This window comes from Oculina patagonica, unplaced genomic scaffold (assembly GCF_052425735.1).
Source record: "Oculina patagonica isolate OP01 unplaced genomic scaffold, crgOcupat unplaced2, whole genome shotgun sequence".
Taxonomy (NCBI): Eukaryota; Metazoa; Cnidaria; class Anthozoa; order Scleractinia; family Oculinidae; genus Oculina; species Oculina patagonica.
Window position 1 is genome coordinate 1950874 of NW_027558036.1, and position 27682 is coordinate 1978555.

At 39.6% G+C, this 27682-nt stretch overlaps 2 protein-coding genes across 2 annotated transcripts; one reads left to right on the forward strand and one right to left on the reverse strand.

Annotated features, from left to right (window-relative positions):
* Positions 1 to 739: 739 nt before the first annotated feature.
* LOC144640223 (uncharacterized) lies at positions 740 to 27682 on the forward strand. The gene is made up of 8 exons (XM_078499424.1): positions 740 to 1069; positions 13431 to 13664; positions 14606 to 14736; positions 15392 to 15463; positions 19944 to 20015; positions 20459 to 20530; positions 20735 to 20806; positions 27565 to 27682. Exons 3-8 carry the CDS (start codon positions 14615 to 14617, stop codon positions 27680 to 27682), a joined length of 528 nt encoding a protein of 175 aa, XP_078355550.1. The 5' UTR covers positions 740 to 1069; positions 13431 to 13664; positions 14606 to 14614.
* LOC144640173 (uncharacterized) lies at positions 6238 to 7390 on the reverse strand. The gene has a single exon (XM_078499386.1). The coding sequence runs from the start codon at positions 7388 to 7390 to the stop codon at positions 6311 to 6313; it is 1080 nt and encodes a 359-aa protein (XP_078355512.1). The 3' UTR covers positions 6238 to 6310.

Here is a 27682-nt window from a genome sequence, read left to right on the forward strand (position 1 = left end):
TGAGTTTATTTCTGAGCGGGCTTATCAGTAACGTCATATAAAAACCGTTTCGCTAACATGCAGCGTTTTAAAGTATCTCATGAGCGATGTATTGCAAAAGCCACTCAGATGAAAAGATGTATATAATTGATGTGTACTTTGTTTGCAAACTTGTTTATTGTCCATTTTACATTGAACTGCAATGTTCTATGAGGACGTTACTGGGTTGACATGGACATTTTGAATGGAAGGGAGATTATATCCAGGGGGACTAATAATCGGAATAGGACGGGTATAACCGACATTGACGGATTAAACATTTAAAAGTCGGTTTTATAAATTAGATAGGGCTTTCATATGTCTAGCAGTAAGAGAAATTGTCTACTTGGCGCCGAGTTTGGATTTTTTTCCGCTGCGAAAAAAAAAAAACATAAAAACATTGCAATTTTGATTGGACCAACGACCTTGCTTACAAAACATAAAAAAAACATCACATGTACAAGGAGTAATCTGGAACAATTAAACTTCTACTTCTTAACAAACTGTTCGTTATTTTTGTTTTCGAGTTATTTGCCTTTTGCAACAGCCTAAACAATATCACGTTTCTCATAACAGTTTGATTTCTTTTATCTTACAAGTGTTGCTATTTCTTTTTTTAATTATAACGACATATCTGACATTATCGCATTCTATTTAACAGTTGTGTATTGCACACAATGCGACTTTGACTTAGACTTAGACGCCAGAAGGACCATTCACTTCGATTCATTGGGGAAGGATCGGCGGTTCTGTGCAAGAAGACCGTATTGCAGCTGTGTTATCACGGCCTTACCGGAACATCATATCCGGTTAAAATTTGTGATTTTCAATCTGGCGAACTATTATAACATTTACGGTGATTTGACACAAGACTGGCTTTACGTATATAATGGTAATTCATCACACCTGAATACGTTATTGGGGAGTTTTACCGGAACAAAGCAATCATTCGCAGTGCAGTCAAGTGGCCGTTTTATGATGATCCAGTTGAAAAGGGATGGCTGGTCTCGCACTATCTTCAAAGCCTCTTACAATTACAGCACAACAAAAGGTAAGCAGTGTTTATCGTCGTACAGAGGGTTTATTTCAGAGGTTGAAACTGTTACATTCCTACACTTATCAATTTAACTGTCAGACGGACGTTTGAACATCTTTGAGAGAAGCTTTAGTTGACGAACCTTATATTTTACACAGTTGCTTTTTTATCCTTTAAAAAACGCTTTGCACAAGGATCGGTAGAAGAGACGGAAATTTCTAAGAATAAGTGAGGTAAAGTTGCAGACAATTTGGATAGTTTTATGTGATAGGGAGGGAGAATAAATTATTTTTTGTTACTTTGAACTTGATTTATTTCCTGTTATCTTCATTGAAGTCATCGGCTTCTTAGTAAAATTCTGCTAGTATACTAATGCAAATGCTGTAATCTGATTGGCTCGGCTACTGTACAGTAAAGGGGCGGATCCAGGGGGGAGTGTATTGTGTGGCTAGCCATTCTCGATCCAGCAAAAACTAAAATAAATACAATGAAAAGGAAGTAAGGATAATGACACTTAGTAACGTGTAAAATTGTTGATATTGTTAGCTCAGACAAGGTTAAAATATTTGCTAACATCCACTCCTTCCATAACAAGCCTGGGGCTAAAATAAAATAATCAACAAAATATTTGTAAACAGCCACCCCCTTCGAAAAATTCTGGATCCGCCCCTGTACTATCAGCCATTGGTTTGCAGTGGCTGAAAGTCGTCAAGAGAATGGCGAAATTTTCTTGTTTCTCGTAAGTTTTGATAGAACGCCTAGAAATATAATTGGAAAAGACTAAAAGAAGGAAATTTACAGTCAAAACGTCAAAATTTACCGAAGGAACGGATTAGTTTCAAACCACAATTCAGTCCGCGAACGATTTCATAAAGCGCGAAGTTCAATGTTACTTCAAATGTGAAAAATAACTGCATGTGTCATTAGAAATTGTTATCTAGAGGGAAATGAGTTAGAAACAATAAGATTATTTTCTCTTGATTCTATTTAAACAATAGAGTGTATCTGTCGAGGAACTGTCGGCTGATAGTTGCCCCGCAGAAAATTGATGTTCTTAAAACAAATATTAGCCCGAGAAGCGTAGCTTCGAGGGCTAATATGCTAGTTTTAAGAACATCAAATTCCCAAGGGGCAACTATCAGACCGATAGTTCCGAGACAGAAACACTCTATTGTCTTTATTGTTTACCACTAACTTTTTTTCCGAGCGCCCATACAAAAACGAGCATCGTGAATTAGTTTTTACTTTTTAGGATAAAAATCTCAATTGAAAGCCGAAATTTAACACACGAAACAAAACCAGACAAGAAACCCACTAAATGTAGTGAATTTGGTTGGGTTTTTTTGTCTGCAGGCTCGCTTGTTTACAAAAAAAAGTCACGAGCGGGCACTATCGATCCGGGCATTTTTCTTCTGCGGGCACCATTTTAACAATAGTGTTTCTGTCGAGGAAACACTATTGTTGATGTTCTTAACACTATTGTTGATGTTCTTAAAACAAATATTAGCCCGAGAAGGGAAGCTACGAGGGCAAATATGCTAGTTTTAAGAACATCAAATTTCCAAGGGGCAACTATCAGACCGATAGTTCCGAGACAGAAACACTCTATTGTCTTTATTGTTCACCACTAAATTTTCTTCCGCGCACACATACAAAAACGAGCATCGTAAATTATTTTTACTTTTCAGGATAAAAAAACTCAATTGAAAGCCGAAATTTAACAAACGAAACAAAACCAGACAAGAAACCCACTAAATGCAGTGAATTTGGTTGGGTTTTTTGTCTGCAGGCAGCTTGTTTACAAAAAAAAAGGCACGGGCGGGCACTATCGATCCGGGCATTTTTCTTCGGCGGGGCACTATGGGCTGATAGTGCCCTCCGGCGGACGGGCACTATCGCGTCACGTGATCAATTTAAACCAATCAGAATCGGAGAAAATTTAGTGGTGAACTATAAGGGCTGAAAGTGCCCTCCGGTGGACGAACACTATCGCGTCACGTGATCAATTAAAACCAATCAAAATCGGAGAAAATTTAGTGGTGAATTATAAGGGCTGATAGTGCCCTCCGGTGTACGAACACCCCCCTATCGCGTCACGTGATCAATTTAAACCAATCTGAATCGGAGAAAATTTCAGTGGTGAACTATAAGAGGTGATAGCTGATTCGGCCATCGGCCTCAACTATACATCACCTCATAGAAATCTCGAGCTCATCTAATTGTTAAATAATATACGAAACAGACTTTTATAATTAAGAAGCTGGCTGTGTAAGATCGGACCAGTCAATTTTTAGCGGAAAATGAAAATCTTTTATTTTCTTTACGAAAGTTAAACATCCCGTGCCACACACAATTTAACAAATCGTTAACGTCACATCGTGCATTATTGAGTTAAGGATGAACGCGGGAGGTTGCTAGACAAGAAAGAACTAAGAGTCGCTCGAGGCGACTCTATATTGTTAAGTGTTTGACAAACCTCCCAAGTGCATCCAGTTTGTTTCCCATCAAGGGGAACATCGAAGGGAAACAAACTCACTGTTTCCCGCGGGACAGTCATTAAATGTTTTGTTATACCCCCTAACTGAAATTAAACGCTTTGTTGTCTTCATTTGTTCATCACTAAATTTTCCTTCGGTGAAAACTACATAAATTTATTCACTGAAATTGTTAACACTGCGCGATACTTCAAGCTTTCCAATTTGCATTGAGATGTTTTCTTCTTTGAGCCAAATGAAATTTTTGTATGTACAAAACATTTATATCTTAACTGTTGACTCCCGAGTACGAAAAAACACGATGACTAAAAGTTTACCATTTATCCACAACTTTGAATGGCTTTGCGTTGATTCCAGGACTTGATACCGTGGTTTCCTGATCACATGCAAGATCAAAGGTTCAACCTGTTGTCGCCCTAGGGAGTTAGTGAGTTTTCTTCGCCCTAGGGAGTTATACAGTTTTGACGCGCGTCACGTGATATGCTCTCTTCCATGCAGTAGAAAACTGCATTTCAGTTGGGGGTATAACAAATCTTGATAGTTCACGCTGTGGCGTTTACCTTTTTTTGTAGCACAATTTTATGCGCTTTACTGCAGTTTCTCTGTATTAAAACTGCGCGGGCAAAAGTTACTCTCTCAATTCAGAATTGAACTTTGAATTGGATTCTGAATTCTGAATTTTTGAATTTAAAGTAACATGTGTAGTACTCACCAAAAAAGAGGTAAATCTTTTTAATAGGTGATTTTTTTTTCTGTCTATATCTTTCTCAGGTCGTTTTCTTCTGGTCAGATTTTTCTCATTTTTCTTTCTTCGCTTGCATCACTTCCTTGATCTTCTTCCTCCATCTTTCCTTTTGCAGGATAATTCTTTATATTTTTTGTATCCTTTTTGGGGGTAAATGATTCGTTAATCCACCAAGACAGAACAGAGATGCTTGAAGAGTTCGCGGAGCAATAATAAATTTGAGGTTCGAAACGCGCTCAAAGCGGAGGAAAAAAACCGTTGATAAAACAAAGTGTTGTACAAAGTTGTCTTGTGTGGAAAAATAATTAAAAAATGTTGATCAAAAACATAAAATGCTAAAAGTCGAGAAAAACCAGAATGTCAATCAAGAAAGACAAGAATAAAATGTTGAACCAAAAATAATGTTTTGTCGTCTTTGCGCGTTCGAATCACAAATCTTCAAACTTTTTGAAAATAGGTCAAATAAAAAAAAAATAGAAAAAAGGTGACCAAAAAAAAGAAAAACATAAAAATGAGGTCTGCTGAAAATAAAAGATGTGGACTGAAAATAAAAGATGTGGAAAAGGTGCTAATGTCAACGTCTCTGAAGAAGAAAAATAACAGAAGATTGAAATTAAAAAAAACAAACAAACAAACAAAACCAATAACAAAGAAGGGACGACGCGGTAAGGGACATGAAGCAGTGGTGGCGCAGTGGCGAGAATGCTCGCCTCCCACCGATATCTCCTGGGTTCGATTCCCAGACGCGGCGTCATATGTGTGTTGAGTTTGTTGTTGGTTCTCGTCATTGCTTCCCGTTATCCTGATTCTGGAAGCCGGTGCACCAAGAGTGTTTAGAGAAGTGGAAGAAAACGAACTAAGAAAAGCACGAAAAAGGATCCGTTTTGTCCCCAACGCTGCAACCCGTTCGAAGGTGCACGTGGGACATGCCTTTCTGTTGTTTTTTTGTATTTGAGGCGGTTCGAGGGCCGTAGTGCAATGGACCCCCTTCCATTCACTACAGAAAAGAAAACAACAGAAACAAACGGGAATGAACCGCCAAAGGTGAGAGGGCACCCTCATACGAGGCCGGCCCGCCAACTTCGCCAGGGAGTCGAACCCCGCCTCACCTACAGGATAAAAAGACTGGATAAAAGACGCGAGAGGAAAAGCAATACGAAAGACCAAAAGAGAAAAGAGAACATGGTTAAAAACTCAATTCCAATTTGGCTAAAAATGCGACAAACAATTTCAAAAGACAAAAAGAAAGAAGAATTGGGTTAAAAATATCAATTTCGTAATTTGGCTAAAAAAGTAACAAACAATTTCAATTTCGTAATTTGACTAGAAAAGTAACAAACATTTCCCAATGCAGAATGCAACCTTATTTAGGTTTCCGCACAGATCATCTCACAACGTCCGCTAAGACCAACCAATTAACATCCAAATAAGGACCGAAACCACACAGTGGAGCCCACGAGAAGGAATAGCTTGAATAACTTAAAAAAGATACAAGAAAAAAGTGTCCAGACGGGAAAAAACCGAATACGAGTGACAAAGGACCTGGGAAATGTTTAGAGACATGGAGATGCTAAAAGGAAAGTCCCAAAGGCCTCCCATGCAGGATGCAACGATGTTCAGGCTTCCCTACTGATCTTCCGACAACGTCCACGAGGACCAACCAATTAAACGTCCCAATTAAGGCGACCGAGAGCACCCACCAATTCATAAGCAAACGGAAGAAACAGCTTAAATAACCTGAAAAAGAGGCAAGAAAAAAGTTCCGAAAGCAAGTGACAAAGAACCAGGAAGATGTTTAGAGACATAGAGATGCTTAAAGGAAAGTTCCAAAGGTCTCCATGCAGGATGCGACAACGTTTAGGATTCCCTACTGAACTTCCGACAACGTCCACGAGGACCAACCAATTAACCGTCCGAAAAGGACCCAACACGCACAGTACATCCAATTAAGGCGACCGCGCGAACCAACCAATTTACAACCAATTATTCAACCAATTAAAACGTGTGAGTAAAAAACTAAAAAGACAAAGAGACTAAAAGGCGAGGGAAAAAAACCCCATCTGAAACAGTTCCAATGGCACCGTTCGCACCCCATTGGCGATTGAAATAACGACGACGACGCTCAGAGATGAAACGCTTGAAGAGCAAGGGAAGATAAAAACGGACTCTAGACTTCAAACATGCCAGGAGCCGAAGGGCGCCCGGTCGCTCCGAGCGAAAGCGGAAATCATTCCGCTGACACCAAATGAGAAACTTACAGACATTTAAAAGATAAGCAAAGACCCTGGGCACGCAGCGGAATTCGTCCCTGCCAAAACCAAAGAGCACATGACGCACCTCAATGGACGGAGCCAAAGGAGATGCTCGTGTTAAAAGTGACTGGATCCAAGAGATGCCACTCTGGGCAAGCGGGCAGTCGAAGAAAAGGTGCCTAAGACTCTCGGTGTGATGACCACAAAAACAAGCCAGGGGAAAGTCGTAGCCGAAGGAAACTAAACGCTCGGCGGTGTACAGGACCCCGTGAGCAATCTTCCAACTAAGATCAATGACTTGCCTATCAAGAGGCAAGAGAAAAAGGGAGCTCCAGGTGGAAAGCCAGTCAATGTTAGGAAAAAACGGGCGAAATTTGACAACACAATGCGGAGTGCACGGGTTGAAAGACAGAAGGAGCTGGTAACACTGCTTGCAGGTGATAACATTGACCGGAATAGGACTAGCAGAAGAAGATGCAATGACAAGACCATTCGGAGATCCAGAGCCGTCAAGCGCGCGCCAAGCTTTCAACAAGGCCGCGTAAAAGGGGGGCAAAACATCCGGGTCAAAACTAAACGGGTCCGAAAAAACCTGCATAGGCGAAGCATTAAAATGGGAATAAAACCAAAAAGACATCAGGCCAACCCAACCACTCGGGGAGGACGCAAAACGCTTGCTCCATTGGACCAAGAGGGACTGCACTTTAAAACCGGTAGAGACGACGGAAAAGCCACCATTCTCTCTAGCATGGATGACCACATTCCGAGCAACCAAATCCCTCTTTCCACTCCAGAAAAACTTGAAGACAAGCGAAGCAAGCTCAGACTGGGCCCAGGGGGGCATGTGGACCAAGGAGGCCACATACCACACCCTAGACAGAGCTAAAGCGTTGGAAACCAGAGCCTTGCCACCAAAAGAAAGGGATCTCGAACGCCAGGAGCTCAAACACTTTTCAACCGCCTCAATACGAGGAAGCCAATTTGAGTCGTCCAAGAGGCCATTGCCAATGAAGACACCCAACACCTTGATTTTAACAGAGGTCCACTGAATGGCAACGGGCGCATCGGTGCGACCGCGCCACGCCCCCAGCCACAAACCTTCACACTTGGAGAGATTCAACTTCGAACCAGTGCCTTTCTCAAAACGGTCGTAGGTGAAGAAGACTGCACCAGTGGCATCGTCAGACAAGGAAATGACGGATGTGTCGTCGGCATATAGAGAAAGCACAGGAAGAGGCTCAGGGACCCAAGGGAGCCTGAGACCAACAATGGAGGGATGCGCACGCAAATTCGCGGCCAACACCTCCATGGTAACAACATAAAGCAAAGGCGACAAGGGGCAACCCTGGCGCACACCACGCGATTGCCAGAAAGGTCTACTAGTGTAGCCGTTAATGAGGACAGCGCTTCGAACATTAGTGTGCAAAAGCCGAACCCAAGATACAAAAGACGGTCCAAAACCCATGTGTCTAAGTGTAGAAAGGAGAAAACCCCAGTCGACTCTGTCTAAGGCCTTTTCCTGGTCAAGGGCAAGAATTGCGGCCGGTACATTAAATTCATTGGCATAATGGGCGACGTCACTGAGTAAGGCAACATTTTCACCGATGTAACGGCCCCTAACACCACAAGTTTGATCGGGATGGATAACCAAATGCAACACTTTCAAAAGGCGACCAGCCAGCGCACGGGCACACAGTTTGTAATCTACGTTTAACAAGCTGATGGGCCGCCAGTTTTTATGGAGAAGTCTATCTCCCTTCTTGAAGATGAGTGATATTAAAGCAACTCTCTGAGAGGAAGGTAAAAGACCAGCATCAAAGGAAGCATTCATGACCTCAACAAGGTCAGAACCAAGAATATCCCAAAAAGCAACGTAAAATTCCATCGGCAGGCCGTCCGAACCAGGCGACTTGCCTCTCGCCATACCACCAAGGGCAACACGGACCTCACTAACCGAAAGGTGACCCTCACAGACAGGCACTTGATCAGCGGGCAAAGACAATGTGACTTTCGACAAAAGGTCTGCTTGAATTTCGGAGTCCGTATCACAAGCAGAAAAGAGAGAAGAGTAGAAAGTCCTCCAGGAATCACAAATCCCATCCAAATCAGAAACAGTTGAACCATCCGGGTTCTTCATTGCCCCGATCCAGTCCAGGGCACCCCTCTTCTTTTCCAGCCTGAGAAAGTATCTCGATGAGGACTCTCCTTCCTCAGCCCACTTAACTCTGGACCTAACTTTGGCCCCCTGGGCGGCAGAAAGATCCAAGTCAGCAATTTTAGACAACACATTATGGTAGATAGGCAGAAGGGACACAGTTCCATAATCAATTTTCATTTTGAGATGGTCGGCTAAAGCGACAAGGACAGACCTAGAAACATTTTGGTTTTTGGCTCTCTTCTTTGAGAAATCAATAGCAATACCCTTTATTCGCTCCTTACCACGATCCCACCAAGAGAGGAGGGAGTCAAAGGAGTTCTTCCTGAGCTTCCAACCGCACCAGAAAGTCTTAACAGAGTCCACAAAGTCCGCATCAGAAAGGATGGAAGTATTGAGCTTCCACCTACCAGGCCCACGAGGGATCGGATCCGGAATAACACACTCAAGAGCAACAGCCGAGTGGTCCGAGTAAGGACAAGACAAGATGTCACAGGACTCGACTAAATGAAGCCAAGTGAGCGGACAACCAAAAAGATCAATGCGCGAGGAAAGCGAACCATCAGGCTTGAGCCAAGTGAAGGCCACAAATGAGGGATGTAAATGACGCCACACATCAGCAACACAACAATTGTTGAAGAAAGACGCAAGAGCAACGGAGCTCTCGCGAGAAATGTCAGACACATTTGAACCACGCCGATCCAAAGCCCGATCAAAAACAGCGTTAAAGTCACCCCCAATTAAAGTAGGAACGGAAAGATCAATTTTAGATGCATAAAAATCATAAAACACATCCCTCTCGGGGTTACGGTTCGGCGCGTAAACACAAGCGACACCAAAGGAAGAACCATTATGTTTGAAATGGGCCAAAACAAACCTTCCATCGGTATCAAAAGAAAAACTCGAGATCGTAAACACCGACCTGTACAAGATGACCGACCCACAAGAACGGGTGGTTCCAGGGGAGGACACAGTCAGGAAACCATAGGGGGAAAACCAGGAGTCACACTCGCTGCAAGTGGAGACATGAGTCTCTTGCAGTAAAACAAAATCAACATTAAGGTGGCTAAGCCACTGCAACAGAGACATCCGCTTGTTCGGGTCACGTAACCCGTTCACATTTAGAGTCAAAAACTTGAACGTAAGAGCAGGATGAAATAAATACAAAGGAACTACTTGCGTCTGACGGGTGGCCTAGAGTTCGCCACAGCCGGCAAAGACACATGAACACCAGGCTTATGCGAAGACTTGCTAACACCAGCTTGAGAGGCTGGCCTTCTTCGAAGTAACCTGTCAACAACACTCGATTTTTCAACAATTCTAGGGTCCCTAGGACCCTGATCAATGTCAGAAGACTCCAAACCAATTCGGGGGTCCCTAGGACCGTGATCAATGTCAGGAGACTCCAAAGACTCCAGGCTATCGATATCGTTATATCATTATCGACTTCAACGATCTCAGGACGTAAAATACTTTGACTATTTTGGCTTGAAGGATCAGAACCATTCTCCAAAGAAACACCACCAGAGGACTCCGTGGAGTCGACTCGCTGCCCACAAGTTAAGTGGTACGCCTCCTCAGCAGTAGAAAGCGGGGGGGGAGAGTCCTGAACGGAGGAAACAACATCACGGGACGGGGGAACAGAAGCAACACCCTCAGCATTTCCCTGGGAACCAGGCTGAGGGGACACGACCATAGAAACACCATCATCCGAAGGCATACTAGCATCATCAACAACACGGGGAACAGTGTCATTCCCATCGGGGAAAAGGCTGACACCGGAAACACCAACAGCGTCCGAGGATGCAACAGAACCCCCGGACGCAGCAGATCGGGAAGACATGATCAACCAACCCTCGGCTCTATCAGCCCTATCACGCTCACGCTCCTCTGCGTTAATTTCTGGGGGATCATTTTCATCCGCATCACCAGAACCAGATGCACGAGAATTAGAACCCCAAGGGTTTTTACACTGGCGGGCAAAGTGCCCCGATTGCCCACATTTACGACACTTGTCTTTATTCGGGCAGTTGGCAGATTTATGACCTTGAACGGCACACAAGTTACAGACGAGCGGCTGCCCGCGGTACCAAATGCGACACGCATAACCATTAATAGTGACAAAGCGAGGTAAGGTTTCCGAAAGGACAACGCTTACAAGACGGGTACCAGTATACACATTGGGGTTGCCGACGTAAGACTGGCACCTCACGTTTCGAACTTCACCAAAATCACTAAAAACCTCCTTAATGGCGTCATGATCCTCCTCATAAGGGTAATCAAAGAGGTGAACCAAGGTGGAGGGAGGTCCACCACCAAGAACAGCACAGTACATGCCAAAGAGATGAACACCGGAGTTCCTCTTTGCAGCGTCAAAATTGTCTGGGTTATCAAAAGTAACCCTAATGATATCATATCCAATTTGGCACGCAACAACACCGCGCGAAAAGACCCTCACAACCTCCTGCATAATTTCATCTTTAGATTTATCAGTCAGTTTCCTGCCCATCTGGACATTTAAGGTCTTGGGAAGCCGCATATTAAGGGCTTCCTTCTTAAATACAACAAGATATTTGTTTCAAACTAAATTAAATTCCTTTCTTCAATAGTTATTGTTTCTTAGATACTATTCACAAAATATTTCAAAGTTTATTTTCTTTCCTAAATAATATTTCCTTAAATAGTTTTTCAAACAAAACAACAGATTGTTTTTCAAATTAGATACACTTAAACTAAATTCCTTCTTTAAGTAATACTGAAAACTAGTTATTGTTTCTTAGGTAATATTCAAACTAAGTTAATTTTTCTTTCCTAAATAATATCTCCTTAGGTAATTTTGTTTCCTAAGGCAATATTTCACTAAGTATTTCAAACTAAATACACTTAATTAATTTTCTTTTAAAGTAATATTTCTTCAATACAATTAAACGTTTATTAAAGCAATTTTCACTAGTTATTTCTCTACAATTAATTTTCTTCAATTAGTTATTACTAAAGTAATTTCCTTATATATTTCACTCAAACAATTCTTAGCTAACAATTGAGAGAGAAAAAAGCAAGCAAATAGAAAAAAGAAGGAAAAACGACCAAAGGCCCAAGAAAGCGGTCAAAAAGACCAGCCAAAAACACACAAGCAAAAACCGGCCCCGAAAGTGACTGCAAAAACACGCCAAAAAAAGCGGCCAAAAAGACCGGCAAAAAACACACAAGCAAAAATCGGTCCCGAAAGTGACCGCAAAAAGCGAAAAAAGAAGGCCAAAAAGCCTCCCGAAAAACACGAGGGAAAAAACGGTCTAAAAAGCAGACCGTAAAAAGCTTGCCGCAAAAAACAGCCAGAAAAAAACACACAGAATCAACAAAAAGCTGGGTAACAGCAACCCAACCAAGAGTGCAAAAGGCAAAAAGCCGGATGGGCAATGGAGCCCAACCGCACGGAAGAAAGACGAAAAAGGGTTCAAAGAACCCAAAAGACTGGCTTACCCCAAGTTACGGCAAAGAACGCCGAGCATGTGTCCTTGGGAGGGTCACCAGTAGAAATTTGGACAAGAAATCAGGACGTAATTATACTTTACCAAATCCTGACCACAAACGACTTGAACTCTTGTACAGCACGTCTTCTAGGAAACAGCGGCACACCACAAGGCTCCGGGAGAAAGAAGAACACAACTAGTAACCATATGGGTTTTTCGTCCTGTCTGGCACTACCCGAACGGATCGGAGAATGTTTCGGCCTCATTCAGGACTCAGATTCGCGTAGACGCCATTGGTATAGGAAGGACGAAGACAAAAATACCAAGATAACATGTTTGTTGTTACGATCCCATACAAATATTTTGTAATATTAAACGTTAAACATTATTAGCTTTAAACGGCAGAGGAAGTCGAGCGACACCTTTCCTTCTGGGTAGAAGAAGGAGAAGGCCGGTTCCGAGATATCTACAATATTGAAACCAGTGGAACAGAAACTGTCTATCTAGGATACTATCAAAAAGACGATGTACTGGAGTACGGATGGTTTAAGAGAGCTGTTAAAAAAGCCATTTATATCTGAACTCACAAAACTTTCCTAAATGCGCACAGAGGCAGATATTAATTACCGCCCGTATGTAACAGCGTTCTGGAAAGCGGACCGAATCGAATTGAGCGGTGAACTGAGTCGAACTAAAAAAAATCAGACCGGCTTGATAGATTTGCTCTGCAGGTAGGGTTTAAAATCAGCCCTAGCAAGACAGAAGGTTTGCTTGTGAACATCACAGCACCATTGCCAATCAAGATTGGACAGTTGCACCTTGCGATGACTAAATGCTTCACCTATTTGGAAATTACACACTGCAGTAGAGAGGGAACCGACCTGGAAAACCGACTGATGATTAGTAAAGCTGAGGAGCCTCCACAAAATTGCGACCTTTGTGGAGGAGCTTTAAGTCAAGCCCAAGGCACAAGCAGAAAGATCTACCAAGCTTGTGAACTCTCCGCGCTACTGTCTTTGGATCTGATTGTTGAAAAACGATTATGTACGATCTAAAAAAGCTTAAGGTTAAACAGAAAACCATCGCCATATTAAACAAATAAATATGAACGTAAATTGTAAACGAAACTTTATCCCGCCTGAGCTCTCGGTACAAGATTATAAATGTTTCTCCGCGAGGGAAGGAGGGCTACATTCCTATACCTTTGATATCTGTTTAATGGTCCTTCGTTTCTTTCATATGTCACGATTTGCTTGCAGAAAGACCAAAAACAATTGTTCCATCGCCAGTTGTGAGGACAGTACCAGGTCATTTCCTGTGGTGTTCTGCTGAGGGGTTTCCACCCATTAACATGACGTTGCTTCGGCACTATACATCTTTGGCTAATGGAGTTGGAATGGTAATGGAAAAAGCAGACAAGGAAGACAACTACACCTGTTTTGCTAGGAATGGGGCTGGCACTGACTCTAAAGAGTTCCCAGTAACATTTGTGGGTGAGTCTCTCCTGTTGTTTTTTTTAGAAGCCATACCTAAAATTTACAGAAGTGAGCTCCTTCCTTTGATGATACAAATTTATAAATAGTGTGCTATTGTGCACTGTACGGTAGGGTGCGGTTAGTGTGATGCAGTATAGTGTGTTGATCGGTGTGATGCGGTGTGCTGTAGAGTGCTGCACGTGTGCGGTGAGATGCGGTACGGTGTGGTGTGGTGTGGTGCAGTTTGGGGTAGTGTGGCTTGGTGTAGTGTGGCTCGGTGTGGTGTGGTGTGCTTCGGTGTGGTGTGATGTGATGAGTATGGTTTTTTGTGTTGCGGGGTGGTGCGGTGCGGTGCGGTGCGGTGCGGTGCGGTGTGCCATGAGTTGTGGTGCGGTGCGGTACGGTGAGTGTCGTGCATGTGGAATGGTGTGTATGGTTGTTGTGGTTTGGTGTGCTGCGGAACTTTGTGGGGCAGTGTGGTGTGGTGAGTTGTGTTGTGGTGTGATGTGGTGTACTGTGCGTCGCAACGGGTGTGGTGAGGTGCGGCAGGTAAAGGCGTAGTTGAGTGTGGTGCGGTGTGGAATTGTTTGCTGCGGTACGGTGCAGTGTGGTGAGTGTGTGCGTGTGGGGTTGGGTGCGATGTCGTTCAATATGGTTCGGCTCGGCAGTTTGTGGTTTAGCGTGTTGTAACGCAGTGTGGTGTGGTGAGGTGTGGTGTGGTGTGCGGTAGTTTCTATGAAGGAATTTAAAAATATGCCAAGTGTGCACAATGGCTTATAATGTTGTAATCAGTAATGCATGCGACTGAAACAAACTGATATATTTTTGTTACACAGGCTCAATATCATCTGTTTTAACATTGCCTTGTTTTTATAAGGCGATAGTAACCCTCATAATTTTTAAGTAGAGAATCTACTTTAATCCGAATGCTAGCGCTGTTATACATGGATATTTTTCAGGTTGCGAGAATGTTTGCTCTGGCGATGGCAGAGTTGATGAAAAAGACCAAGTTAACAATGACTATAAGTTGCACGAATATCGGTTCAACGATTGACCTATTCAAATGCCTTCCGACAACAGCGACAAAGTTGTAAGATTTTGCTATTCTTTATAATATAATTTCCTCTGTTTTGGTGTCTGTCTGTCTGTCTGTCTGTCTGTCTGTCTGTCTGTCTGTCTGTCTCTCTTTGTCTCTGTCTACAAAAACTTCTTTTAAAGCCAGTTTAAATAAACAATTTTTATGTGACAAATTTATGCTCGTGTAGACGAGGGAAGTTGGCCAATTTTTATGTGACAAATATATTTGCTGAGAAGCTGGCGTGTTAGCTTTAAAGTGACAAATAAAAGCAGTCACATACAAAAAATTGCTCGTGTACACGACTCGTCACATAAAATGTAGCAAATATTGCGTTAGCACATATTTGGTGAAAACTAACCGCAAGAAAACCGGAGTAAAGGTTAATCGCAAGCAATCCGGAGAGAAAGTTTGAGTCCCGAGCTCGAGACCTGAGCTCGAGTCCTGGCTCGGCATTTAGGCATCCTCTTTTATTAGAAATTTATACGAACTTACACTAACGTTTCTGAAAAGAAGGGGCCATTATTTGACTCAAAGGGGGGGGGATTAATTTTAAAAAACGGTTGATTATTAATGGAAATACGGTTAAAATAGTATATGATTGTAAATGTGAATTAAGCATAGGATACTAAATTTTATCTCTCTCATGCACATTTTCAAATGGAAACAGGTCTTTACAAAGGAATAAGATCAGCAACCTTCCCACGGGTGCATTTCGTCATATGGCTGCGCTTAGAGTCCTGTAAGTTTATATAGATTAAGTCATAGAAAGAGCAACGTATGGAAAACGCGCAGCGAACGAGTGACGAATTTTTGCAGCGAGGGAATGAAACTTATTTTAATTATACATAACAAAAAAAAAAACATTGTAAAATCTTTAAGCGTTTTTCAATTTACAATCTGTCATACAAGGCAGCGCGAACAAAACAAAGCTGAAAAATGCACGTTGATTTTCTTTACATAACATCGCTTTTCCGGAAAAACCGCTAGAAATCGAAACTGAGCAGGAAAAAATAGTGGCATGAAACTCTCCTAGATAGAAGATTTATTTAAATAAACACACTGATGCGTTACAAGGAAACTTTGCCACAAGCGAATCAAATAAATACGCTGGCGACTACTTTTGAACAAAACTATGTTATTACGACGACATAACTCAAACACATTCAAATATGCAATTTATCTTACCATGGCGCTCGAATATCCTTTGAAAGCTTGCGGATGGGTTGTAAATTCCGAAGAACTAAAAATGAACGAGCGAACTTAAAATATCAGTGAAATCTACACAAATTAGCTAACCAAAATGACACAAAGAATACAAAGTATCTGAATATGCCTGCAAAATGTCTACAATTTATTGCAATAAATCATCGTAAAGTGTTCACATTTTCTTTGTAAAATCAACATGTAAAAACAAAAGTGTGTAGAGATCATAGCTCATAAATTCAAATAACCTCTACAAAAAGCGAAAAAATAAGTGCTTAATGTACATAACTATTGTGCATGCTTTAAATATCTGTAAAATATAACGCAACTAAAATCGTGACAGGGTAAGTGGGAGGTACTCAAACCCACCGTTATCTTGATTGTATGTATTTTGTAGTTTTATTTTAAAGTAATAAATAAAGTTTAAGCTGAGTTGAAGTTGTGACAAGAACAAAGCACGCAAATAACAATGTGGCTTGATGAGGGGGGGGGGGGGGGGAGGGGGCAGCAATGTGGCAGGTTAAGCAAGATTTTAAGTAATGTACGCAAAATACCTCACTTATTCCTCCCAATAATGTTGGAGTAAAATAAAAATATTGTAAGATTTTTCCTTACTGGCTGGATCGGACAAGATTAAGGCAAGAGTATATCATGAGATGGCAGCAAGACCGACACAACAAACGCTAAAAACTTAAGGGAAGTCGCTACGCAGACTTAACCGAACCACAAGGAGCTTACAAAGTTAATGATGTATACCTAATTGTCACTGCCCTTCACCAATGGAGGGAGGGTGGGTAAAACTAGATTATTACAATTTTAACTCTTTCGTGCAAAAGCTGCCAGAACAATACCCTGGGATATTTTTCTGCTGCTTTTGCAGCAGGACAATGCCTCAAAGTTCAGCCAAAAGATAAAGTTGTATTATAAACGAATCAAAGTGGCTATGAGCCGCTGAACTCTGAAAGTGACTATGAAACGAGAATATAAAACCGAGAACTTTGAAACATAAAGTTTGCCTAAAACAAGTCAAGTTTTGAACCGATAAGTTCAATCCCGGTATCTTAAAAACTATCTTTGTACTGATATGTATAACATCAACTTTTGTAACGGAAGCTCCAGCTTAATTTCCACACTTTTGCATTCGAGGTAAACTTCGACTACCAGCCTAATATATTTAAACTGTCATTAACTTAATTCAACCCGAAATCAAATCACTTTAACCCTATTCGGACCGGGCTTTTTTGGACCTTCTCTGACCGGGGGGGGGGGGGGTAACTTCCAGAATATTTAAGTAATCACAATGAAACTTATAGGATATATAGTATGTCTGAAAATCTTTCCTTTGGTATACGTCACGTAGGGTGATGACGTCACATCACGTGACAATTACATCATGACGTCAAAACAGGCGCCATCTTGGATCCGCCACCTTGGATTTCAAACTTTTTCCAAAATGCTAAAAAACCAAACAAAATTAGTACAAAGTAATTAAAATAAAAAAAAAATTTTAATAAAAAAAAAAAAAAAAAAAAAAATTTATAATAAAATTTTTTTTTTTATAAAAAAAAAAAAAAAAAAAAAAATTTGAAAAAAAAACTCTCCCAATAACCCTCCCCGGGGTTGTCTCCTCACTCCCACCCACCACCACCAAAACAAAAAAATTAAAAAAAAAAAAAAAAAAAAAAAAAAGAAAAAAAAGGGCAATAAAAAAAAAAAAAAAGTTATAAGAGTTCAAAGTCAGCGCGGGCCTCAAAAGCCCCCTCCCCCCCCCCCCCCGGGTCTGAATAGGGTTAACACTCCTGCGAAAGTTTGCCACGACTTCGGTACTGGCAGAACTCACTTAAGCCTGCTATGGTGCTGTTCATAACTGATTATCACCAAACAATTATGTTGTCGCGATGTAGTGTGATGGATGAGCTTCTGGACTTGTAATTCAAAATAGAAAGGGAAGTTGTGGGTTCGAATCGTTATCGGGAAACTTTTTTCTCCTTCATTTTTTTGTCCTCTTCTCTCTTTCTTTTTCTGTTTGTTTCGCTACGAATATACCATTTATTGTACCGTTGTCTGCATTTTAGAAACCATTTACTGAGACGCAAGCATTACCGAAGTCGTTGTTTGATCTTTTTGAATTTTGGACGATACAATCTTATCAATATTCTTGACATGAAGAACTTAACGTTTACTTTTTATTTACGTCACGTGACTCAGAAACGAATGTTACCGGTTGGGGACTTCGGATATAGGGTACAGAAAGTAAAGTTCAATTGATCATTTCTGTGTGTAGTTCTCTTAGTTTCTAAGAGTTCTTCAAGAAATATAATTGTATTTATGTACTCGTTGAATGAGAATCGCTTAAGTAAACGAATAGGTCGCGTGTCATAATAAATAATTTAATACCTTCTAATGCAAAATAAAAAGAAAACAAGTGGCAGCTTACAAGGCAGACATACAGTGCTATTATGCAGTTCGACAGTTAAACAATATTTGTTTAAATTTTTGCTGAATAACCTTACCCCATTTCAAAAACGTATTAAGTGACGTCACAGACAAAGGTTGGACCAATAAAAATTATATATGTTTGATTTCCTATTAAACTAGTGAAACAGAGGTCAGGTTAATTTTGAAGACTGACTAATGCTGTGTTCACACTAGGCCGAAAAAAAAGTAGTGTGATCGCGATGAAAACATGTTTCGCTATGAAAAGTGTTCACATCAGACTGCACATTGCGCGAATCATGATCGAAACATGTTAATTCTAGTCTGAGCATGACTAAACAACAACACGAGGTAGTTTCAATCATGATCAGACGAAACGCGTTAGACAGAATGACGGACATGCGGAGAGGAGGCAAACCGATTAGTTGATTTTTTTTTTTGCCTTAAGTTGATTTTCTATTGCCTTTGAGTTAATTTGCCATAACGCAGATATTCTCTTTTGCAATAACGCAGATTTTCCTTTGTCGTCAATCAGTGATTTTATATTGCCGTGCGTTGAGTTGCCTTTGCTGTGAATTAGTTTTCGTTTGTTGTGAGGTGATTTTCTTTTGCCGTGAGTTGATTTGCTTTTCTTACAGTGAGTAATTCTCTTTTGCCGTGAGTTGATTTTCTCTTACTGTAAGCTGAGTTTGTTTTACCCTGAGATGATTTTCTTTCGTCATAAGTTGATTTCCTTCATTTGCCGTAAATTGATTCTCTTTTGCGTTGAGTAAATTTTCTTTTGCCGAAATTTTATTTCTTTTTGGAGCGGGTTTATTGTCTTTTGCTCGGTTCATGAGCTGATTTTTTGGCGTGAGTTTTATATATAAGTTTATTTTCTTTTGCCGTGATTGATTTTCTTTTGCGGTGAGTTAATATTCTTTTACCATGAATTGAATACCTTTTTTTCCGTTAGTCGGTATTCAATTTATTCTATGGGCCACCGTACTTTAAATATTTTGTACGCTTAGTTACCACAGTAAATATATTATTGTAAATTCCTGTAAATAATGAATAACTGGGAAGCTCCGATTTTAGGCTTGATTAAATCTGTACCGATTTAAATTTTTTTGCGAGTTGTTTTCTTTTGCCGTAAATCAATTTTGTTCTGCTTTAAGATAATTGTCCCGTGAGCAAATTTTGCTGTGCTGTAAGACAATACCATAATTTTTATGTCGCTTAAAAACCAGAATGGAAAGTTAACACTATTAAAGTTAACACGTAAATTCTACAATAATAAAAATATAATTAAGTGGGGTGCTTCGCTATTGGGCTTGCATTATTCTAAATACTACTCTTACGCCATACTTACGCTATTCGAAATACTTGAAATAATGGAAATACTGCGCAAAAATTAATTTAACTTAATTAACTATAACGTTCATGATTTAATTAGTCCTGAATCCGAATCTTATGTACTTTAGTGACATAAAAAACAACCGAATTTAAGGCATCCGCTACAATAAGTTTATTTTAGAAGATTTGTTTTTGCTGCGACTCATTCCGATTTATTCATTGTTTTTTTCTCTATTTTTTAACAGAGATCTACAGCTGAATGAAATCAGTAGTATATCTTTAGACGCCTTTGCTGACGTGAAGGGACTTAATACGCTGTATGTTAATTTATAAATGTAACTACATCAATCGCAAGTCCCTAATGTCGCCTTTCACCAAGATTAACGCTTAAAGTTTAGCCTTCATAAACGCTTTAAGTTTTCTCCCCCAAGCAAATTATGCTAAGTAATTGGTTGCATTTGCCATTTAGATACAACAAAATCAAGAAATTTGTACGCCCTATTTAAGTACATCCTTACTCCCTGATTCGTGAAGGAATCCACAGTATCACAATAAAACAAATACGGTAAACAGGAACAAAGGTTGCTTTTCCTGGAATGACCAAGAGTATTAAGTAATTTTAAATAACTCAGTTTTCTTTCACTTTCTTATTATTAGGTCTGGATAAGGCAGGTGTTATTAATATAAGTGAACGTGGACAATTAACAAAAAGAATAACATCTGGATGATTTTGTTGTTCGTATTTTGTTTTTTCTCCTAGAAACTTACAAAACAACCGTATTCAGAATTTAACAGCAGATATTTTCTCACCTCTCCTGGCCTTGCAAATGCTGTAAGTACGTCAAAATTAACAATCGCTTTTAACGAAGAAGCCAGCCAACTTCAAAGAAGTCAGCAAATTTTGATAACTCAGTTTTCTTTCACTTTCTTATTTATTAGGACTAGGATTAGGCAGGGATCAGTAAGTAAACGTGGAAAGTAAACAGAAATAACATCTGGATGGTTTTTGATTGTTTGAATGTTTGTTTTCTCCTAGAAACGTAAAAGACAATCAAATTCAGAATTTAACAGCCGAAATTTTCTCTTCTCTCATGGGTTTGCGAGTGCTGTAAGTACATCAAAAATCGTTTTGAACGTAGAAGCCAGCCAATTTCAAATTATTGATTTTCTTTTCCTGTAAATAAAAAGTTTAATAGTTCCTCCCCGAATTATTGCACATTGATTAAAATAAATCGGATCAAGGTGTAATGATTTGCACGGTAATTTGTTAAAAAGCCTGAGATGATAACGTTTAATTGCCATCCAAAGCTTTACGTGAAAGTGCTAAAATTGGGTATCTTCAGAAGCTTACAATGTATCTTGGTATGTCGGATGCACAGATACAATTAGCGCGAACATCCTTAATATGTTGTTAGTCAATTGTGATTTTGTGCTTTTAATGTAATGTATAAAAATGAAAAGAAAAAGATGCACGCACCGTTAAATATCAGTGACAAGTTAGGGGTCGCATTTCACATCTGCCGAATTTAATACCCGAATTTGAAGAGTCGCAGTTAATTCATGAGCGAGTTTCATTCTCGTTACCATAGTCCTTTTCGCGTCTCTTAGCCGGTGGGTCTTGGCACGAGTAACGAAGGGCTCTGAAGACAAAGGGAATTCAAATAGTTTCAAAGTTTTTGATTGGCTGTTTAAAAACAAGGCTTGAACAGAAGTCAAAATGTTCGCGCCCATTGCGTACACGAAATTATAAACAGCCGTATTTTCGAAATGGAAGACATGAAGAATTTCGGAGAATATTCTCCCAAACTAATAGCGTTCAACCTGTTACTACTTTCTCCATCCTGGAGTCTCGTTTTTTTTTTCAAAACCCAAGCCCTTGATGCAGAATGGAAAAGCGCGTTTTAAACATGTGTATTTGAGAAAAACAAGAAAAACAATCGCACCCGATTCCGCCATTTTGTTTCTGCCGATCCGCTCATAGCATTTAGGAAAAAATGAAGAATTGTGAGTTAAACATAATTTAAATCATTTTGTTTAATTTATGCATTCGATTCGACACATGTCAAGTTCGTCGTATAAAGCGACTGTCGAACCTCTGTCAAATATTCGACTTGCCCAGTCGACGATGCAACAGAAGTTGCATTTAATCGATTGAAACGTCGAAATTTGCAACATTTAATTCCTGAATTAGATTCGGCAAACGCGAAATTCGACGTATAAACCGAGCCTAAACTCAGGCGGACTACTGCCTCGTCCCCAGGCGTCCTTCTCCTTGGTCGTGCACGGTTCGCTGGGCGTTGTGGGACTGATGTGCACGGTTCGCTTGGCGTTGTGGAACTAATGCGGACGGGAAAAAGGACACAACCTAGCCATCAACCCTCGCGCTACCTGCTTTCCCGCCTTACCTTAACCATCCGGCCGATCAGCGCCTGGGGACGAGGCAGGGCGGGATATATACTCGCTGTTACGTGACAAGCATCACGTCAATATGTTTTTGACAACTTTGATTCAGAATTAGCTTTCTTCATATTCAACATGGGTCAACATGAACAGTTCGTTTGCTCAGTTGTAACTGAGAATCCTAATTTTTTCGCGGAAAGGTCTGTACAAAAATATTACTCACACATGTGTGAGTGTGGTAAAGTGGTAAAGGGTTTTATTATGATCGATGAAAGGCCCTTTTTCCGTAAATTGTGTAATTTTTTTGTCGTTAAACGTGATTTGGTTACACTGTTGTGAACTGTGAAACGACTTTTCTATGAGAATTGCGAAATGACCGTTGTTAATTCTCGTTTACTGTGACTGTAAATCGTGCTTTTTTTTTCTTTCCAGAAGATTCCCCAGTAAACGTTTGAAAACAGGACTACGTGTGGTAAAGTGCGTGACTAGGGACTGATCGCCTGGCATAAATTTTAATCGAACTTTATCGAACTTACCTGCCATACGGAGGTAGATCCCGCAATATGAGCGGCGGGCAAAACTGAGTTTTCCTACGTCATCGCTACAAACATGAAGTGACACTTCACTGTCGACTTAATAAAGTATATTTCGATTTCCCATTGTTTTTCTCCACCAAGGCTCGAAAGTCGTGTATTTTTCCGAAGTTAATAAAAATAAAGCCCAACACAAACCTATTTCCTGCCATCTTGGAACTAATCTCACTGATACTGAGTTTCATTTGAAGAATTGCATCCCAAAACGTTAAAGAACTTGTTTGGTAAGCGCGTCGTCGGCTACCCGGTAGCTCAATTTTGCCGTCACTGATTTTTTATTTTGTAATTTTTGTTTGTGTTTTGGACTTCAAATGTGAAATTTGCCATTCGATCTGTAAGGTATGTGTTCACCTGACGGGGGTTCCTCCAACTTAAGGACGACAGAAGTGAACATCAACAAAAGAGATTGTTGCAAACTGACGAGAAGTGGCTAGTATCTCGACTGAAAAGAATGGCGAGGCTTTCTTTACAGTCTTTAGCATAAATCAATTGTCAATTTTCAGCCGCTGCTCGTCCACTTGAAATCACGAAAATGCCCATCCCCGGAGATATCAATCTACAAATAAACGACTTATAACGATGTACAAATTCGGCGTGACTAAAAAAAAGCAGTTACAATAATTCTATATGGCAAGCAGGACAACAGAAAAAGTTTTGGGGAAAAATTTTGGCAGAAAAAACTGGCCCTAATCAGAAACTCTTAAGGTAGGAGAATAAAATATAGACCTAAAAAAGCGGCTGTTTTGTATCAAAACACATTAATACAAAATATTAATGTAAATGCTGTTTTGAGACGTATTAAGAAATACCTATCGAGGGATTCTTTAATTACTTTGGTTCATGCTTTTATAACCAGCCGTCTTGACTATTGTAATGGTTTATTGTTTGGCTTACCAAAGGCGCAGATTGCTAAATTACAACGTGTACCAAATGCAGCAGCAAGACTTATTCTTGGCATCGGAAAGTTTTCTCACATTACACCGGCGCTTTACGAGCTGCACTGGCTGCCGGTTTCTTTGCGTATTGATTATAAGATTTTACTTTTGACTTTTAAATGTATTTATGGCCTGGCGCCAACTTATCTTAGCGATCTAATTAGGATAAAATCGAATTCATTATACAATCTTAGGTCTACTGGCATGCCCTTATTGGACCATCCCAAGGGAAAGATGCTGTCAACATTGGGAGCTAGATCATTTTCAGTGGCAGCTCCGAAACTTTGGAATGTTCTACCTGTGGAGCTTCGTCAAGCCACATCACTTGACTGTTTCAAATCTCAACTTAAAACTTATCTTTTTAAGAAGTATTTTTATAATCTATAACTTTATTTTTATTTTCATAAGATGAAAAGCGCTATTGATCAGAACATGAAAATATGCGCTATATAAATTAGCAAATTATTATTATTATTATTATTATTATTAAAAAATAAAATTTATGGCGTACTATCAAGGGACCAGTGATCAACAGTGTTTAACTGTTTTGTAACAGTGCTAATCAGTTACAACTCCAAAATATTGCACCTGTTTCTGATGAAGTAGCACTGAAGTGTTTATAATCTAGAAACTAAGAAAACCACCAAAATATTGGCACATTAAATCTCAGAATCAAGCACTGTTAACAGATCTTCACATGAGGGTTTCTAAACTCTTTGAGTAGCCATTTTTTCAACTTACAGGACTACAAATTCTGAAATCATTAAGCCTTTTTGCAAATGGATTACATCCTTTACAAGGATAATGGCAAGGCTGTTCTTATTTTAAAAATTGGATTTACACACGGGCATTATCCAATTAAGATGGAAAATATGTTGTTTTGTATTAGGGACTTAATTAACAAGCCTGAAAATCTAATCCTAAAAATAGAAACCAACAAAACAAAACTTGAAATACAAAATTTAAATTATTATAGTCAACCTTTGTATTAAAATTGAAGTGATATTTATTTTGTACTTTAATTAAACAGTCCCTTAATAAGGGCTTCCTAGTATTTACTGAGAAAGAATCTTTATAAACCTAAACGAAATTAAAAGCTCTTGCCAAATGAAATGAGACAAAAAGGACATAGCAGTTCACAGCAAAATTATTACAATTCTTAAACTGGAGAAGCCTGACTCTATCGATCTAGAACTTTGAAATTCAACAATTGAAAAGTTGATTTAAAAAGTTTAGTTTAGTAAATCTCACTCGAAAAGATTTATCTTTTCCTAAAGTAAGGATTTCAATTGTACTAAGAAATTTACATGCAGGCACAAAAACAAAACAGAAGATATCATCTTTAAAAATCAAACAAAACAAAGTTTCTACTCTACAGTTTCTACCTGACAAATGCTACAACTGTTTGAAAGGCATCCATATCCAGAATTCATCATGTCCTTTTACTATTCATGACTTCAGAACTATAGCTGCGAATTGAACAATCTTCACAGGAACATCCCAGTAGTACTCTACCCAACGCTAGTTAAAGCGGCGAACATAACAGCGATCAAACTTTTAAATGTGGTGAAGAAGAAAGCGAATTTCTCGTTAAAATGTACTTTGGTCTGGGAGGCAGTTTAACGAACTTCCTCGATGTCGAGTCCAACCATGGATAGTACTATCCATGGTCAACCGACCAGAGCGTCGGAGTCTTCAAATGCAGCATGAATCTCGCCCAGCGATCGCCATTCCAGCAAGTCAGACACGAACAGCATCGCACAGGAAATCAAAATCAGTCGCTGCACTTTGTTGAAAAAGACTGTTAACTCAGTGGGACGACATCAGAAACCAGCGATTCGACTTCGAGCCATGTTGAACATTTTCCGCACCTTACTTCATGTAATTTCTCTGTTTTTACCTCGTTAACCACAACCAATCAGAGAGCACAAAACCTAAGTGACGTAGGAAAACTCAGTTTTTCCCCGAAGCCGGGCTCTGATTGGCTAATTTAAATTTTGATGGCGCGGACCGTATGGCAGGTATACCTTGGATTGAGTTCGATTGAGTTCGACAATCGAACAAAATCGAACACGCGCAAACACAAAAAGTTGCAAAATGGTCCATTTTCATTAAAAATTGCTATATTAAAGCAACGAAATTAACAAGCATTTTTGGCTGCGGATGGCTAGGATGGAAATGGATTGCAATTGAAAAATTTAGTAAGGCTAAACTTTTCAAAGTTTTCAGTTCCGCTTGTCGTAAAAGATTGATATTTGTACCGAAGTTTGATTATGATTATCTACAAATTAAGGCTGTATCTCCCATTAGATCGATGTTCAAAAAATGTTTTTCATGGGTTTGGTCGCTATCACTAATTAATTCCGGAACAGTTTAGTTCAAAAATCTGCAAAATTCTCGTGACGTAGCTCCTTTAAAAAGTGTCCTCAAGATCTATCGACGGGAGCAGTTTATAAAACTAACTGCAGAGACTGTGAGAGAGTTTATATAAGACAAACATTACGAGTGTTAATATCTAGAACAAGAGAGCACAAAAGAGCTGTTTTTACTGTTGACAAGCTAGAACTCTCTATTGGTGCAAGAACTCTGATCTCAGTCTGTTGCATGCAAAACAATCGAAAATTCGATTTCGATGACGTAAAGATTATAGCCGTTGTTCTTTTGATCAGACTGTTTTCAAAAGCGTGGCATTCTATTCGAAGCCGAATTCGACTACCTTATTCTTACTAATTTTCGCGAGTACTAATTTTCGCGGTTTTCGCGATATACAAAAAAATGCGAAATTTAAAACGCGCGAAAAAAACATTGCGCGAAATTTAAACACGCGAAAATTGATACCATATATATCAAAACAATAAAAATATTAAATGTTTGGAACTGCATCTATCTACCCTTATAAATATCTTTCCGTCTTGTTTTCGACTAGCATCCTTCCTCTATAAGTGTTTTCTTAAGCTAATAAATTGGCCAAAACCTCTTCATTACAGTCACCAGTTTTCGTTTGCAGGTTTCCTGTAGTTACATTGAACCAGACCTTTGTATATTCCCAGTAGTCTTTGACAAACTGATCCATAAAACACTGACAAAATCGAGAAATTTAATACACTTTTGATCTAATTTTTCTTACAATCGCGAAAATTAATACTCGCAAAATTCGGCTCCTGAATTTTCGCGAAATTAAGTACGCGCGAAAATTAGTAAGAATAAGGTAAGAAACACATGAACACTCCCGACATGTACAGAATCCTGTTCTGAATCACTAGTGGGTTATCGCCTTTTTTTAATAAAGAAAAATATTTACATCTGGACGCCCTTTTCAATTTGTGCTGAAGAAGGTTACAGCATTTTTAACCGAAAAGCCAGATATTTTTTTACAGTTTTAGTCAGTGAGAACAATTATTTTTAGTTTTTATGCATAAAACGTGAAATAGCCAATTTATGTTTTGGGTGAAACGTGATTTAGATCACCTCTTTTACCAACCACTTCTACCACCCTCATGCGTGTCGCATTGCAAAATACAAGTTTGTCTTGAAAAACATTTAGGCCGTATTTTACTTGTTCTTTTTAACTTGATCAATCAAGTAACTCGATCGATCGTTTGGATATTCACCATTTAACTGAATTAATATTTTTCAAATTTGACAACAGCGGCGAACTTTCGTCTTTGCCAGCGCAAGCCCCATTTGCCCAGATTTTTTATTTAATATTTTGATAGCATCTGGTCATTTTGACTTGACGTCCAACACACCAAGATGCATTTTTCGCACAAAACTTGGGATGGTTATTATTGAAAGAGTGTTGTTCAATTACAGCAGATTTTTTAAAGTACCATTGCTAGAAAGAGGAACAGCAGCGCTCTCATTAACATGTGCAGTTAACGTCTCTTTTAATTTTTTATCGCCCTGTACTGACGATAATTTGTCTCCTTTTATTTCAGGGACTTGTCATCCAATAAAATTCCATATCTACCTACAGGGTTATTCACGAAGCAAACGAGCTTGAGACGGTTGTACGTTTGTCAGCATTTTTCGTTCTTTTCGTCGATCTTATTGTAG